The sequence below is a fragment of the Benincasa hispida genome, chromosome 11 (assembly GCF_009727055.1).
Source record: "Benincasa hispida cultivar B227 chromosome 11, ASM972705v1, whole genome shotgun sequence".
Classification (NCBI taxonomy): Eukaryota; Viridiplantae; Streptophyta; class Magnoliopsida; order Cucurbitales; family Cucurbitaceae; genus Benincasa; species Benincasa hispida.
Genome location: NC_052359.1, coordinates 36,425,927 through 36,444,734, shown reverse-complemented (window position 1 = coordinate 36,444,734; position 18,808 = coordinate 36,425,927). Strand labels below are relative to the sequence as shown.

Here is an 18,808-nt window from a genome sequence, read left to right as displayed (position 1 = left end):
CCCGCGCATATCTAAACGATCGCTTACCTTTACTAGATAATCGCGTAGCGCCTGAGCATAACTAAACGATTGGTTACCTTTTGATAGATGATCGCTTAGCAATTACTATACGATCGTGTACCCCGACCTAGACGATCAAGCACCCGACTATATGATAGTCTTCTCTTTCTCCCACTTGCTTGTTCGTAGTACACGATCACCTTTCCTCCTCCCCTCTACCAATTCCATCAAAGTCCACCATTTGGATTCTCACTCTGAGAATACTGAGGGCTTTGAGTTGTGGTGTCGTCCCTTTTGCCTTGTTTCGTGCGTTGCTGTTCATGTAGACGACCGTGGTGTTACTGGGCGATTGCTTGCTGGACGAGAAAGAGCGAGAGGAGTTCATTCACAGTGAGACCGAGATTTCTGAAGAAAGTATTCAACTGGGAAGTCTCTCAGTCTCTTGTATTTTATCTTTTAAAACATGCTAGTAATTAGTGCTTTCAATTCATATCTGTATGGTAGAATGTATGTATAGAAATTCTGTCACAATGAATTGGAAAGATCCGCTTCCGCTTATAGGTATTCTTGTATAAGAGTTCCTTCAGAAATATATCTGTGGTAAGAAGAGTTCAGTTGTCGGTCTTTAATGGAATGCCTGGCAGTTAGCGGATGGTGGATCTCATGGCTAAAGAGTTTAGTAAGCTATTTACGTACCATTGGAGCTTCGAGCCATAGGTTCATAAGGTCCCCTTGGTAGCTTGGATACAAGTTGAGAATCAGATTTTGGATCAGTTTGAAATGTTCAAATTGACAAGAGTGAGTTCAATTATATATGATATAATTGGACTAGTTAATTATATATAATATGATTGACTAAATGTATGAGATATATTATTTTGGAGGAAATTGGATATAAATATGATTTATATCATGTAGAGGAGAAAGCACTATAGTTGATATATGATATCAAACTATAGGATATGAATATAATATGATTATATTTATTATTTTATTAATTGAACGGTTATGAGATAATTAGCTGGCGTTTTCTCCGAATTCGTGCATTACTGGGAAGTTGAATTCAGTTCTAGTAAATGAAGAATAAATTGAAAATTGTTTTCATTTTGCACGACACACGCATAATCGCTCACGGTGTGTTAACATTTGATTGCTTAGTGTTTGAGAGCCTATACGATAGTGCCCGTTTACTAAACAATCGCACACCCACGCCTGGGATTTCCTAAATGATCGCCTGCACTTTCCTAAACGATCACTTACCATTTACTAAACGATCGATTAGCGCTTGAGCTGAACTAAACGATCATAATAGACGATCCGCTTAGCTTTTACTACACGATCGTGTACCCCACACTAAACAATCAAGCACCCGGCTATACGATAGTCTTTTCATTCTCTCACTTGCTTAATCGTAGTACACGATAGACTTTCCTCCACTCCTCTACCAATTCCATCAAAGCCCACTCTTTGGATTCTTACTCTGAGAATACTGAGAGCTCTGAGTGGTGGTGTTGTCCTTGTGCCTATTGTTCGTGCGAAGTTGTTCGTGTAGACAACCGAGGTGTTGTTGGACGATTGCTTGCTAGACTAGCGTGAGCGAGAGGAGTTCATTCACAAAGAGAGCGAGTTTTGTGAAGAAAGTCTTCAACTGATATGTTCTCTAGGTCTTTTGTTTTTATCCTTTAAGCATGCCAGTAATTTAGCATTGTCAATGCATATTTATTTGTTCGAATGTATATGTGGAAATTCTGTCACAATGAATTGGAAAGATCTACTTCTACTCATAAGTACTCTTGTATAAGAGTTCCTTCAATTGGTATCAGAACCAAGTTTCTGATATTCCAAATTCATTGATGCAAAGAATTACATTTACATTCTCGATGGGTGCAACATGTCTACTCTTTGTTTTAATTATTAATTTGTTTGTGGATGTGTGGATTAATGAAGTCTTCTGGGATGAAACCTCGGGTTGTTAAATTCTTTTACATTTCCAGTTAACTGCATTTTTTGGCATAATTAATTGCTATCAAGTTTGTAATTTCAAAGTTAGTTTGAGTTTTGAGTCATTCGTGAAGAAGTTCGGAGCAAGGGTTGCTATTCTTAGAGGAAGAAGACGATCAAGCATTTGTCGAGTCGTGTAGACGATAAGGTAGATGATCGCTAAGTATCGGATGCTCAGGTGTCGTTTAACGTTCGCTGCACTAGACGATCGTATAGCTCAGCATGCCTCATCGTTTAGTTACTGACTATACAATCGCGGTGTAAAGGCGTGGTAAATCGTTTACCTTTTTCGCGTGTTTAGCAATCGTCTAGACGATCAGGCTTCACAGTCTCGTTGTCGCCTAAACGATCGTTTAGCTTTTCGCACTATCGTCTAGTGTGCGCTACACAATCGTTTACCTAGAGGCGTTTACTAAACGATGGAGCTTCTCCTGGCAGTTCAAGACCCGGTTTGCCTATGAAACGGTTTGCTCGGTGGAAAAATGTAATAGATAGATTTTTCATTTCGGTGAAAAAAAAAAACAAAAGAAAAAAATATTGAAATTCAAGATACAATGATGTTCAAGGGTGTTGATTTCCTTAATTAGTTCATTAAGTCATGCAAAGGTTTCTATGAAATATTGTCTGAATGATATGTTTAAGTCTAGAAATTATTTTTTGGATTATTATCTTTCAACAATAATATTTTCTCATACAAAATAATTGATTGCTAATCGCTTGAAACCAAATTAAAAAGCATATATTAAGAATAGTTGTGATCAACTTTCATTACCAACCTAATATTTTCATGATTATTATAGATCCATCAAACATACAATCTTTCTAATTAAATATTTAATATAGTAAGCATTGAGGATCAATCAATATAAGAAGCACAATAATAATGAAGAACAATCAAAACCACAACATCCTAGAAAAATACTAAGTGTTAACTTAAATCCATAAAAAAGTTCATCAACAACCAAAAATTACAATGTTTAGCAACTCATCATTGCTATCAATATCTCTCATACATTACAACAACCATGAAAAAAAAAGTAAAGAGAATAAAAAGAAAAAGGAAATACTACTATCATGATGAATCACATCGATGGAACACATCAGATTCATCTTGATTTGCATCTCGAAATCTTGAATCGTCTCTAAATGAACCTTCCACTCTCTCAACTCTATTTTGCAGCCAAAACACTCTACTACAAAAGACCCTAGGATAAATGGAAAAGACATTTTCCAAAATTACAGAATTTTCCTAGATAGCGTCGCGGCGCAATGGCTCTATGATGCCTTTTCAAAAAGTGTCACATTGTGACGCTACCTATTTGTGCAGTAATGCTCTTTTTCTTCCTTCTTTTTGACGCTTGGTTCAATTTTGACCTCCTTAGGCCTATTTAGGTCCTTTTTTAGCTCTTTCTGATTACAAACATCGAATTTTGCTAAAACCCTAAAAAAAACTAGCAAACGACATCAAATATAATAAAATCAAGTAAAAACAATTCTAAAGAGAAGGCAAAAAAGAATGGACTTTTTAGATGTGTTTCAAATAGCCTACCTGGCGTTTGAGGAGTGTATAAAATAATGGGAGCAAGGGTTATTTTGACTTCCATATTGGTTCAATAAATCTATTTACAACTTAATGGTTTAAATAACTAATTTTCACTACCTCAAATGTTTCCGATGACTCCACCTATTGAACACTACCTCTAGTGACTAACTCTAGCAGCCAACTCCAAAAAATACCACTTCCGACACCCAACTTTGACGACAACCTATGCGACAAACTGCGGTGGTAAACCTCGACAAAAACTACCTCCGAACCCCAATTTCAAAGATGAATCCCTTTGTTGTTCAACTTTGATGATCACCTCTTATGACCACCTACACAACTAACAACGATGATCACTCCAGCAACCAACTCCAACAACCAACGTCGGTGACTAACTCGAGCAAAGACTACCTTTGACGCATAATTTGAGCGACAACCACCTCTAAAGACTAGCTCTAATGACTACCTTTGATGGCCAACTCCGACAATCATCTATGGCGACCACCTATATGGCCAAATCCAATGGCCAATTCTAGTGATCACTCTAGTGGCCAACTCTTATAGAGACCACCCCCAACCCCCAATTTTAGCAATGGTCACCTCTGGCGACTAAATTTGACGATTCCCTTCGGTGGCAAACTTTGATTATCATCTCCAACAACCAATTCATAGTGTTTAATAGTCTTCTTTCTATAGTAATTTGACATTAATATAACCACTTTTGAGTATAGAAAATTTGTATCTAAAAACACTTTTGAGACTAACTTGAGCGACATTTTGAAACATAGGGATCAAATGGAAACTAGACTCAGAACTTATGAACCAAAAAGGTTTTTTTTCTCTTTCTTTTTCATACCATTTTTTATATTTTTATCCAAATAAAAATTTTAGTTAGAAAAACAACCATTTTAACAATTATGTAACTAATTAAAAGTTGAAGGACCAAAATTCTATAAATTTGCAAGTTTTGGGACCGAATTTTAATATTTGTATAAGTTTGAGTGTACTAAAATTTTTAAAGTATTATTACTTGTATAATTAAGAAACAGTAGAAAAAAATTAAACACAGACTAAAACAACCTACACGTCAAATATAGATTATCATAATCTACAATCTCTTAAATCTATATTACCTTGAGTCACTACCAATTTTCAGAAGTTTCAATACAACTCTCAATTAATTATAATTTTGTGTGTATTAGATCCTTGGTGTTTGAAAGATTTGTAAACTTCCAGTTTTGTGTTAAATAAAATAATTAAATCTTTCAACCTATTCACAAATTTTCAAGTTTATGAACTCTAATTATCTACATAAATCGAAAGTTCAAAAAATTCTATTAGATACAAATTTTGCTAATATCTCTCTTAAGTTTTAAAAATTGTCTAACATAACACACTTCTATTAAACGAAAAATAAAAATTTCAAGGACTTATTAAAATGTGTCTAAGTAGTTCTTAGAGTTTTGATTTTATGTCTAAAATAAATTCTTTAAAAAAAAAATTCAAGTGAGCCATCAACTTACTTGACATTTTCTAAAATTTATGAACCTATTTGACACAAAATTGAAATTATAACACCTCAAAATTGAAATTATAACACCTTCTTATTTGTCACAAAATTCATTTAGATAAACATGTCAATGATTTACTAGAATCAAATTGTTGGAATTGATGTCCTAATTCTCCCGGAGTCTAGTTGTTTGTAATTATACACATAGTTTTATGAATAAAATAACTGTTATTTCATTCTGGCATTTACTCAAATCCAATAAACAAAGCTTCATGGTTATATTATGTAAACTTAAGCATGTATATGTGATATACAAGTGGATCATGCCTTAAGTGATAACCTAAATAGGTCTGTAGTATAAGGATTAAGGTGGGGTACCTGATCCTAGTGACACTACGGATACGACCCATTTTGTAGAGGTTTGCAAGTGTTGTAAACTACTAAAGATGGTAGATCCTGAACATTCATGTGGAGACATGCAAGCGGGAGTATATACACAAAGAGTTTGTATAAGACCGGACCACGAGATGACTAGACTCTGTATATAACGTCGTTGATACTAGAGACTTACATCTCACTTAAACGACTTTAGGTGACACGACCTAAATCCTGAGTGTTTTAGGAACTCTTGCCTTTGAGGGCGGTCCTTTGATTAGTATGGATGAGAGTAGCCAGATTGCCAACTCAACATGCCTACCTTTTTGGGGACTTAATACACAAGATAGAATTCACTTCATTCCTGAAGCAAGGATAAGTAAAGAGAGAGTAGGACTATGACTTATGTTCATTAGAGAGATCAGTGGTACTTAAGGAGTTAGATGTAACTATAGAGGCATAGCAATTATTGGCCGAGTTGTACTTACCATCGATCTGTGAAGGGTTGTTGCATTGTTGATTGGTTAAGATGGACACATAATATATCCATGGTAAGGAGAATTTAGCTATCGATCTTTAGTTGAGTGTCTGGCAGTTAACGAATGGTGGATCTCGTGACTAAAGAGTTTAGTCAGTTATTCATGTACTGTTGGAGCTTCGAGCTACATGTCCATAAGGTCCCCTTGGTAGTTCAATGGATTCAGTTGAGGATTAGTTATTGGTGTTGATTTGAAATTTTCAAATTGACAAGAGGTAATTCGATTATATATGATATCATTGGTATGATGTATGAGATACATCTAATGGAGGATTAATGTAAATGAGATTTACATTAAGTACCATGGAATAGAAAAAGAGCTATGGTTTATATGTTTCATGAGATGAAATATTAAAACTATAGGTTATAAATATAATATGGTAAGTTGGCTATCATTTATATTTATAATAATATTAATTATTGGATAATTAGCTCGTTTTCTCTAATAACCAATTGAGTGGGAGGTTATTGGTGGTTTCATGGTAACCGTGAGATAAAAAAAGAAATGTTTTCCTAATTTTAGTAAGGTTGAAAATTGTTGTTTTGAGATTTCCTCTCTCAGAAATATTCTCACGGAAGTTGTCAAGTAAATAGGATTTACTAAGCGACAGCTTTGATAAGGTAAATGATCGTGGAGTGTTTTTAGGTGACAGACACTTAGCTAAGGATGAGCTAAACGATCGCATAGCTTTTGCTAGACGATCTCTTAGCTTTTCCTAAACGATTGGACATCGACCTATACGATAGGTTCTGCCATCTCCCACTTGCTCAATCTTTTATACGATTGTATTTCCTTCAGTCTTCTGCCTCAAACCAAGTCCACACAGAGCCCATCCTCTGGATTCTCACATCGAGAATACCAAGATAATCTTCTTGGTGGTGTCATACTCAACTCGACACTGTCGAGGTTCTGTGGAGGCCGTTTGTGTTGTTCGGGGTGTTCGTGACTAAGGCGAACGTTGAGTTCGAGTGCACGGTATTCGTACAGTGTAGCGGTCGTGTTGGACGAGCGTTTGGGTGTTGCTGTGTTTGAGCGTTCGTGATCAAGGAGCTTTGTGATGAGTCTACAAAAGTGTAGCTTTTGTCCTTGATCTTATGTATTATCATGTTGTAGTTTCTGTACTTAATGCATAACCGTATGTTTCTGTTTATTGACTGTAAATGTAAACTTTATATACGATTGTAATTTGGAATGATCTTTCCACTGTTCATGAAAATCCTCGTGTTCGCTTTCCTTCACAAATATGAAGTTCCTGATTTGAATCTGCACATAGAACAAATGGCCCAATGGCATGTCTTTTGCTAAGACTTCCTTTTTCTTGTATAATTTAATTCATGCTTTTAATCAAATATTATTTAACCAACGTATTCATCACATTAGTCTGATTGATTAACTGTTTTGTAGGAAAGTAAACTTGCAATTTAACCGATTTTGAGAAGGGAGTAACGCAATATAGGTAACAGTTTAGTTTTACACTGCTAAAAGTAGGGGAAAAAGGGGGGATTTTGACCATTTTAAATGACAGCCAAATGTAAAGACACAAAATACTTTCTAAACAAAATGTAAAGGTGTGATCCTAAAGTTGCTCGACAATTTCCCCCACCAAAATGAACCAGAACCACCATCTTTTTATAGCAATTTCCAAATAAACCATAATAATACTAAAGTCCATACTAGTATAAAAAACCCTCCCTCCCATTCTTCCATTTCACTAATTATTCTCTCCCGTCTCTCCCTGCATTTTGCAGGGTAGAGGCAGCCATCAAATCAAATACAAAACCCAAAAAAAAAATAAATAAATAAATAAAAAGAAAAAAAGAAAAAATCTTCCATCCGTGTCCGGTTAATGGCAGAGCAGCCCATTAGTGTAATGACGGTGAATTCTTCTTCTTCTTCTTCTGAAACAGAGCTCCCTAATTTGCCCCTGCAAATCAATGACGACAAGAGTAATAACAATGTCAAAGTGGATGATTCTTTTATCACAAAGAAGAAGAAGAAGAAGAAGAGCATTAACATTTTGAAAGTGGCTTTGATGCTCCTCCGCCGACGCTCAGGAAAGTCAAAGAACCCTGCTGTTGATGTGGCTTCTAAAGGAATGTGGAATCGGCTTATTGGGGCGATGCGGCCTTTGCATTTGCAGAGGGACGATCAGTCGCCTCCGATACAAGTTGTTCCGTCGTTGCCGACCACGGAGCCTGCACCGCCGCTCTTGCATCCTTCCCCCTCCGTCGATAGCTTTGAGGATGTCAATTCCTCCTCCTCTTCGGTTGATGGCATGAGCAGCAGGTACATTGCTTTTCCTTTTCTTTTTCTTTTTCTTAGTACAACAAGTAAAGGTTTCGAGATTAAGATAACATAAAACAATTCTCAACTAATAAGTATTGATGTCTACGGAGTCGGGTGACTTTCCTGTCCCCTATCCCCATATTATTCTTCATTACGCGAAACTTTTCTCGGTGATCGAGTTTCGGGATCAAATTTTCTACTGTTTGTTATTTTAAAAAATACCAACTTCTGAAAAACTAAAAACAAATTGTTTTTGTTTTTTTAATTTGAACTTAGAATTCAATTATTTGACTTAAAATAAATGAAAACTGTAGTAAGATATTCAGATGATATAGATTTAATTTTTTAAAAAGAAAAATTAAAATCCAATTTGATAATCATTTTGTTTTTTGTTTTTTTTTTTAAAAAATTAAGTCTATACACATTATTTATGTTTTACGCCTTAAAAAATCTTGAGAACTAAAAAAAATAACTTCCAAATGTTGTTTTTATTTTTGGAATTTAGCTAAGAATTCACTTAAGAAGATGTAAATCATGATAAAAAAGTGTGGATAATATAGACTTAATTTTTAAAAACAAAAACAAATGATCAAATAATTAGGAAAGAAGTCTAGATTTTTCTCTCTTTAAAGATAAGTGTTCTAAAGAGATTTTTATGTTTTTTTTAATTGTAATTTTTATTTTAAAAAACATAAAAAATGAAAATGAAACAATCCTTATTTTCTCAAAATTCACTCCCACTTTTTTCTCATCGGAATATTTCAACTTCTAACCTATAGAGTGACTGTAAAGTATACAATTAGAACAAAAACCTAAGTAGTCGCTAAGGGGAAAATGACATTAAAATAATTTAACACAAAATTTCTATCTTGGTAAATCAAGATTTAACCTAAAAGTTTTAGTTAAAAGTTATTAATAAATAAATCAATTTTTTCTTGATTCAGGTATGCCTCTGCTATCAACCTTCACGAGCTGGACCAAAATGACCAAGATGACGAAAACGAAAACAGTGGTAAAGTCTATGCAAACATGAAAGGTGAGGACGAGATGATTGATGTCAAAGCAGAGATGTTCATAGCTCAATTCTACGTACAAATGAGGCTTCAACGCTCTGACTCAGATATCTGCTACAACGAAATGATTAAGAAATCAATTGACTAAAATATCCAATTAGCGTCATAGAAAATAATTCTACTGGAGAATAAAGTTTTTGAAAATAAATTTCATATTGATGGATGATATTGCTATTAATAAGGTAGAATTATGAGAATGTTTATGATGGGCACAAAAAGAGAAAATTAGTGATGAAGTGAGAATGTTTATGATGTTTGATGTTATATATTAATGGAGCATTTTTAGTTCATTAATCTAGATGTGTTTATGCATATGAGAGCATAGATATTTGGTTTTTTCATTTTTTTTCTCAATTGATTTATACGTCATCATTTGAAAATAAAATGAAACTAAAAATGTGTTCTGGATCTTAACTCTCCCAAATTGTACATAAAAATCAAATACACAAAACCCTCAAAATGAATATTAAGTTGAGAAACTATCAAAATAAATATAAAAATAATTTTGATCCTCAAATAGAATAAAGTTCAGAGAACTTAAATTGATTATTTTGTCTCATAAAAACAAAATAATATTTAACAGAAATATGTTGAACAGTACACTCTTTCATTAAATGTTAAAATGAAAATAAAAAGGGAAAATTGAAAAATTTTAAGTATTTTCATGTCAAAATTCCTAAGAATTATATGCAATAATCTCAATTTAATCAATAAATTAATTACGTTGCAACACACATATATATAAAAATCCATTTCCCTCAAAGTAATTCCAACTTTTATCTATTTCCTATACTTTTAAAAATGTATGAGAAAATTTAACAAATAATAACCCTTCAATACAAAACCAAGACTGTATCCTTAAAAGAAAAAAAAGAAAAGAAAAGAAATAACTAATAACTAATCAAAATGACCTAAAACTAAATTATATGATTGAAAATAAATAAGAACTCAAAAGAAAAAAAAAAATACATAGACCAAGAAAGGATTTTAACCAAAAAAAAAAAAAAGGAAAAAAATGAGAACCGTGGATTTGTTTGTTGGTAATCAACATCCATGGACAATCCGAGAGCACTTATTCTTAATCCAGCGTAGTCCCTTCCGCAGTGAATCCTTCACTCTCCCTTCAACCGTATAAACTTTATACTTGGCGATCCTCTTCCTCCGCTTCGCCTCCGACCCGACCCGGTTGGAAGTGGTATCCACATTCGGCGACCTGTAGATCTGAGAGGCGGGACGGCCACCATTGCATTTGCCGCTGACGATCTCTACCCGCCGGGCGCCGCCGTGGGCCGAATCGAAAGCGGACATGGAAACGGCCGAGAGGGGTAAAATTGGAAAAGGGAAATGTGTGTGAAGTAGAGAGTAATGGAGTTTGGGAATTGGGAAAGTAGTAGTTGTTTAAAGAATGGGAGGATGAGCTGGAAGCTTTACAACGTTTGATTTTCCCGATTACTTTGTCGTACGGAAAACTGAACTCTCTGTCTCCTCCTCTATGTATTTTTTTTTTTTTTTAAATTAAAAGGTTATTTTATGGTTTTTCTGTTCGCCGAATAATTAAATCCTCAATTGATCCAAAAAAATTAAGTTAACAGATAAAGATAGTGCTCCAAACTTGTCATTTTGGTTTTGTGTGTTTTTGAAGGGCAGATACTTAAGAATGGGAAATTGATTAACGGAGAAGAAGGCAGCAGGATCCGGCAGAGCGGGGAACTGTGGGCAAGAAAAGCTGTATATTGTTAAAGCCTAAATTATTAAAACTGCTTCAGCTTTGGATCTTGTGTATAAAATAAATATCCCATTTTCAGAACTTTTAAAATTTTGTTTAAAACTAAACTACCCTCCTAATAGCAAACCAAACGAAATATGACGTGGTTGTTAACTTGATAGGAATATTTGTATGACATGGAAAAAATGTGCCACGTGTCTTGAATTTCATAGCACAACTGTACACAACAGTATATAACGAGAATAAGGATACGAAGAAAATATAATATAATAAGAATATGTAAATAAATAAATAACAAAAAGTAAATAAAATAACAAAAAATGAATTTCTTCACTTTTTCTGTTCTTTTTGAATTGATCACCAATATGTGTGTCTTTCAAAACCCACCAAATGTCACTATTTATAAGTAATTTGACAAGTAGAAGGTGAATTACATGGACACTAATAGTGTGTAATCTTGAGACACATGAATAACACATGGGTAATGGAATATGTTATGTTCTATCTCCTTGAATATATCCTCTTTTGATTTGGGATATGCATGCTATGTTCTTTTCGTATAATATCATTGGAAGATTTTTACTAAAAGACAAACCACATGTTCCACGAATGTGCTGAATCATTTATCTTAGTCATACACATTCTCAACTAGCCTTGTGAACTGCAAAAATTTCAACATGATTTGAGGAGTTACAATAATTTCTTGATCGCCGTGATATAGCACTTCCTTCACATGGACAACACATGGTGTATGGATAAGTGATACATGGCCAATGGACACTAATAATAGACATCTACATTATACCTAATTTAACATATTTATAATATCACTTGAATTCTAGGGATGGTCTAGTTAAAAGTTTTTCTGTTGGAGATTGACACAAGTAAAGTAAACCCATGTTTATTCTACATATTTCAAAACTTGGTTTGGTAATAGATTATTCTTAGGCATCCTGTTTTTTCATTGATAATGGTTTTTAATATCCCTCCAAAATCATGGGGTTCTATTTGACCACCTTGTTTTCGTTTTATACGTAATTTTATGTTGAATATAATTAAGTAGATTATTGATATTATTTTAACAAAATTATTATAATTATTATTATTATTTTGCAATGTACCAGAGGAATGTGGGATCAACAGACACGCCTGAATGTCTCAACTAAGTTAACACAACGATAGCACTTTCATCATACCCCAAATCCAAAAGTGATGCATTAATTAAAAAGAGGTAGTACAAAGGGATAAAGGAATAAGTGAAGATTATAGTGTCATAGACGAATCCAATGCCTTGAAAGCAAGAATGATGCGACCTCGACGCTAAATCGTAAGAAGTCGATTGGTCCCCATGTTTACACAACACCTGGTCTCTGACGTGCACTCGTCAGAGAACAAATTAGAATCAGTTGAAAAATAGCTAGGAAACAGCCGTCAAAAAACAGAGAGGATGAGAAATAGGGTTTTCTGTCTATATTCAACCAAGCTACAGAGACATTTTGAAGAAGGAAAAGAAAAGAAAAGAAAAGTTTTTTTTATTTAGAATTAATTCCAAGAATCAATTCAGATCTACAAATTAATTTTAATAAAAAACATTTAACGGTCATCAATATCTTACGATTTGAATTAATGCATAGTGAAGTAAGACAACATTCTTGTTAGAGAGAGTGAGTTTTACCTTTTGAACTTTTACTAAATATGGTTGAGACCCTCATAATACGTTTTACTCCTTAAATTTTCCTTGTTTCTACGATATAATGCACATTATTTAAGGCCATGCACATAAACCTTGGGTCACCATGATTGAGGTGAGGAGTTTTTGGATCTTACATTCCATAACTATTTGATAGAGCATGGAATAGTATCCCAACTCTTAACACCTGGTACATCTCAGTAGAATGATGTATTATAAACGAGAAATTGAACCCTGTTAGACATGGTTCGGTCTATGATGAGTTATAGGGGGTTATGTAGTATAGACTGTAATTTATATTTTGAACTATGTTCCATCCAAGAGTGTTACTAGAATACCTTTGGAATTATAAAATGGTCGTAAAGCCAATTTACGCCATTCCAGGATCTGAGGTTTCCCAGCACATGTGCATGAGGCAAGTCCTAAGAAACGAGAACCTCGTTCAAGATTGTGCCTATTTGTAGGCTACCCCAAACGAACAAGAGGTGGTTACTTTTATGATCCTAAAGAAAATAAAGTGTTTGTGTCGATAAATGCTACATTTTTAGAAGAAGACCACATAAAGAAGCATTTTCCATGCAGTAAGATTGTGTTGAATGAACTTTCCAATGAAACTGTTGAATCTTCAACAAGAGTTGTTGAAAAGCCCAATACCTCAATAAGAGTTGTTGAAGTTGGATCATCTAGTAGGTCAAATCCACCTCAAATATTAAGGGATCCTCGACGTAGTGGGAGAGTTACGAACCCACCTATCCATTATATGGGTTTTACAGAAATCCTAGCTATAGTAGATGACAGAGATGTTGATGATTCATTGTTTTACAAGAAAGCAATGGAGGATGTTGACAAAAATGAATGGATCAAAGCTACGGATTTCGAAATGGAGTCTATGTACTTCAATTTTGTTTTGGATCTTGTAGATCAACTTGATGAGGTAAAACCTATAAGTTACAAATGGACATACAAGAGAAAATAGGGTGCTGATGGGAATGTGCAAACCTACAAGGCTAGACTTGTGGTAAAAGGTTATACCTAAGTTATAGGAGTCGACTATGAGGAGACTTTCTCACTGTTGCCATGTTAAAGTCTATCCAGATCCACCCGTCCATTACATCATATTATGACTATGAGATTTGGAAAATGGACGTCAAAGCTACTTTTCTGAATGACAATCTAGAGGAGACCATTTGTATGGAGCAACCTGAGGGATTCATAACCTAAGGCCAATAGCAAAAGGTTTACAAGCTTAATCAGTCCATTGATGGACTGAGATCTTAGAACATAAGATTTGATACTGCAATCAAATATTATGGCTTTGATCAGAATGTTGATGAGTTTTGTGTATACAAAAGGATAATTAAGAGTTCAGTAGCTTTTCTAGTGTTGTATGTAGACAATACCCTACTCATTGGGAATAAATTAAGACTACTGACTGAAATTAAGAATTGGTTAGGGACCCAATTTCAAATGAAAGATTTGGGAGAGATGCAGTTTATGGGCATTCAGATCTTTAGAGATCGAAAGAACAAAACGCTAGCTCTGTTTCAGGCATCGTACATTGACAAAATGCTTGTAAAGTTTTCGATGCAGAACTCCAAGAGGGTTTTACTCCCTCTCAAGCATGGAGTTATATTGATGTATGCGATGTTATGTACTAGACCTGACATCTGCTATGCGGTGGGGATAGTCAGTAGATATTAGTCTAGTCCAAGATATGATCACTGGACCGTCGTTAAGAACATCCTCAAGTATCTACGAAGAACGAGGGACTACATACTCGTGTATGGTTCTAAGGATTTGATCCTTACAGGATACACAGACTCTGATTTCAAGACTGATAAGGATTCTAGAAAATCTACATCAGGATCAGTGTTCATTCTTAATGGAGGGACAATAGTCTAAAAGAGTACCAAACAGGGGTGCATTGCTAACTCCACCATGGAGGCTGAGTACGTAGTGGTTTGTGAAGCTGCTAAGGAAGTTATGTGGCGTAGGAAATTTCTGACTGATCTGGAAGTCGTTCCAGATATGTCAAAGTTCATCACCCTTTATTGTGATAATAGTGATGTTGTGGCTAATTCCCAAGAGCCTTGGAGTCACAAGCACGAGGAAACACATAGAGTGGAAGTATCATGTCATCTGAGAGATTGTGCATCGAGGGGACGTAATGATCCATTTACAAAGGCCTTCACGGCTAAGGTGTTTGAGGGTCACCTTCAGAGTATGGGTCTATGGGACAAGCCATGTTTAGACTAGGGAAAGTGGGAGATTTGTATTGGGTGCGTGTTATACCCTAGTTTATTACTTTGTGTACTTGTATATTAGTATGACTTTTATATTGTACACCCCACTAGCTTTAGATTAAATGAGAGATTGTTGGGGTTGATTCCCTAAATAGTTTGTAATTCTATTGTACAAACATTTTATTTATTTAATAAAATATGATATAGAAAAATAGTTTTATAGAGAAACTTTTCCTCTATGTTTTCTAGGGACGAGAGATTGATAGAGATGAGAGAGGATTAAGAGTGTCTGTGTCACAGAGAAGAACAATTCGTCTGTTGTAATCCTTTAAAAATCCATAACTCACTTCTACATATCCAGTAAAAGGGAGTTACCTCCCCTCCCACTCACGATAACTCTCTGTAACCGTATAGGAGTTATTTTATTATTTTATTTTATTTAAATAAAATAATATAGTTATTAATTAGTCAAATTAATTAATCTTAATTAATAAAAAATCATATATTTAATTAATATTACATTTGAATCATATTCAAATGTACTTCCTTTAATAACTTATTATTTTAATGTGCTCAACTTCACATTAAATTTAACTTATAGTTTTAATATATGAATTTCATTCATATTATTTAATATTTGAATCTCGTTCAAATACATTTTCTCTCATATAATATAGTTTAATTTTGAATATGGTTCAAAATTAACTTTATAATATAATGTAACTATATACATTATATTGATCGTATCATGTATAATTGATATAAATTCCCATATAATTTGAACAATTCAAATTCTTTCAAAACTAAATATCCTTGTTTTATCCTTAGTGAGCTAGCAACAAGACCTAATGGACCTACAGATAGAAGCTCTAATGATTCAAAATTAATTCATTAAATTCTTTAATTAATTTCATCAACATTCATTAACTATGGCTCACTCCATTAAAGACCCACAACTGCACTCTTCGTACTGTAGAATATTTTTATGTTCATGGATATAACCATTACTGGTAAGTTAACCCTTCAAGAACTGCTCATAATTATAATTGGATCGAATTACTGTTTTACTCCTGTAATTACCTCTTACTTCTTAAGTCTCGTTGATCTTCTAATGAACAACATGTTTATGATCCTACCATAAACAAATCTCACTTGAGCCAATGAGAGGGAGGGCCCTATTGTTCAAAACCCAATGTCAGCACTTAAGAGAGCAATTCATCTACTTACCCTAAAGACGGGAAGAAGTGAATTCCATCCTATGTAGTTATGTTCCTAGCTTCCTACTTGGACAAATCCACAAATTAATAGACTTATTGAGTCGAAAAATCAAGCCACTCTCACCTATACATATCAAAGGACCGCCTGAAGGAAATCAAACACGAGGATTTCCATGAGCAGCGAAAGGGATCGTTCCAAATTCCATTCGAATTGAACACTAACAATTACAGTCTAAAACGGAAACTAACAGGTCATGCAAATACAAAAATTACAGCATGCTAAACGATGATACAAGGGATAGAGGATGCATCCCTCAATCAATCTACAAACGTCCAAGAATAGCACACACGAATGCAACGACCGGAACACAGTACGAACACAGCCTCCATGAAACCAATTGAATCCAACTCAATTCACAAATTGAGCGAGAACATCACCACAATGGATACCTTGATATTCTCGGTGTGAAAATCCAAGAGTTGTGGGCTCTGTCTGATCTTGGCTTGAGGAAGAGACTGGAGGACTATGATCGAGTAGACAATCGAGCAAGTGGGAGATAAGAAAGTGTTTATCGTATAGACAATGTGCTCGATTGTTTAGTAAACGATAACCTGTCATATAGACTTAGCCGCTTGATCTTTTAGCAACGATCAGCTGAATGACTACCGTATAGTCAACTCTAAGCGACTGCTTAGCTAATTGTGTAGTCTCTGAACACTATCACTTAGTGAAACTCTTTCACTTGATAGCTTGTCACCGTGATTACTTTTCCGAATGAGGTAACTTCTAAATTTAGGAAACCAGTTTTTCTTTTATCTCACGGTTACCATAAAACTTCCAATAACCACCCACTCAATTGGTTATTAGAGAAAAAGAAATTAATTATCATATAATTAGTATATTATAAATAAATATAATAACCAACTTACCATATTATAATTATAACCTATAATTTTAATATTTCATCTCATGAAACATATAAACCATAGTTCTGTCTCTATTTTATGGTACTTAATGTAAATCATATTTACATTAATTCATCCACTTGATGTATCTCATACACCACACCAATTATATCATATATAATTGAATTTCCTCACGTTAATTTGAACACTTCAAATTAATTCCAAAATCTGATTCTCAATTTGAACCCATTAAGTTACCAAAGGGACCTTATGGACCTGTAGCTTGAAGCTCTAATGGTACGTGAATACCTAACTAAACACTTTAGTCATGGGATCCACCATCCGTTAACTGCCGGGCACTCCACTAAAGACCGACAACTGCACTCTTCTTACTATAGATATATTTCTGTGTCCATATCAACCAATCAACAGTGCGATAACTTTTCACAGATTGCTCGTAAGTACAACTGGGCTAATTTACCGTTTTGGCCCTGTAGTTACATCTAACTTCTTAAGTACCACTGATCCCTCTAATGAACAATAAGTCATAGTCCCTATGACTGGGTTCTCTATTCCAAAGAGAGTGTGTGGCCACTATGTTCAAGACCCGAAATCAACCTTTAAGGGAGCAATCTATCTACTTACCCTTGCTTCGAGGAAGAAGTGAATTCCATCTTGTGTAACTGAGTTACCAGCTCTTCAATAAGATAAATCCCCAAAAAGGTAGACTTGTTGAGTTGGCAATCTGGCCACTCTCACCCATACTAATCAAAAAACCGCCCTCATAGGCAGGAGTTCCTAAAACACTCGGGATTAAGGTCATATCACCTATGGTCATTTTAGTGAGATGTAAGTCTCAATTATCAACGAAATTATATAAAGAGACGAATCATTTTGTGGCCTGGTCTTATACAAACTCTTTATATAGGACACTGCTGCCCGTATGTTTCTACTTAAATGGTCAGGATCAGACCATATGTAGTAGTTCACAACACTTGTAAACCTCTACAAAGCGGGCCGTATCCATAGTGTCACCATGATAAGGTATCCCTCCTTTATCCTTATACTACAGACCTTTTAGATTATTACTTAAGGCATGATCCACTTGTATATCTCATATTCATGCTTAAGTTTACATACAATAACCACGGATCTTTGTTTATTGGATATGAGTAAATGCAAATAAAATAACTCTTATTTTATTAATAACAATGTGTACAAAGTTTACAAACAATGAAACTCAGGAGAATTAGGGCACCAATCCAAATAATCTCCCACTTTTCCTAATGCCTTGGGAGACTATTGTACAAAACATGAAAAAACCAGTACAATATACAATAAATTAGGGCGTACTCTATGCCCTAGACAAGATGTTGCATTTCCGTAGACCTAGACTCTCTAGATGACCTTCAAACACTTTAGGCGTGAGAGCCTTTATAAATGGATCAGCAACACTGTGCTCCAATACAATCTTCGTGACTATCATATCATCGCGATGCACAATCTCTGAGGTTCCTTTGAATTTTCCACAGCCCCGCAGTTACAATAGAGAGTGATCGGCAAAGACATATTTAGAACAACTTCCAAATCTATAAGAAACTTACTAAGCCAAACTGCCTCTTTAGCTGCTTCACAAGTGTCTACGTATTCGACTTCCATAGTGGAATCCACGATGCATCCTTGCTTGATGCTTCGCCAA

The 18,808-nt window shown here is 34.6% G+C and overlaps 1 protein-coding gene across 1 annotated transcript; it reads left to right on the top strand.

Moving 5' to 3' along the window:
* The first annotated feature begins 7,675 nt into the window (after window positions 1-7,675).
* Window positions 7,676-9,535, top strand: LOC120091932. The gene is made up of 2 exons (XM_039050101.1): window positions 7,676-8,254; window positions 9,199-9,535. The coding sequence occupies exons 1-2, from the start codon at window positions 7,815-7,817 to the stop codon at window positions 9,413-9,415; spliced, it is 657 nt and encodes a 218-aa protein (XP_038906029.1). The 5' UTR covers window positions 7,676-7,814; the 3' UTR covers window positions 9,416-9,535.
* The last annotated feature ends 9,273 nt before the right edge of the window (window positions 9,536-18,808 follow it).

Coding starts and splice junctions, on each gene's coding strand:
- LOC120091932 (XM_039050101.1), top strand. CDS start 7,815: ATGGCAGAGCAGCCCATTAGTGTAATGACGGTGAATTCTTCTTCTTCT. Junction 8,255..9,198: donor GTTGATGGCATGAGCAGCAG/GTACATTGCTTT, acceptor TTCTTGATTCAG/GTATGCCTCTGCTATCAACC.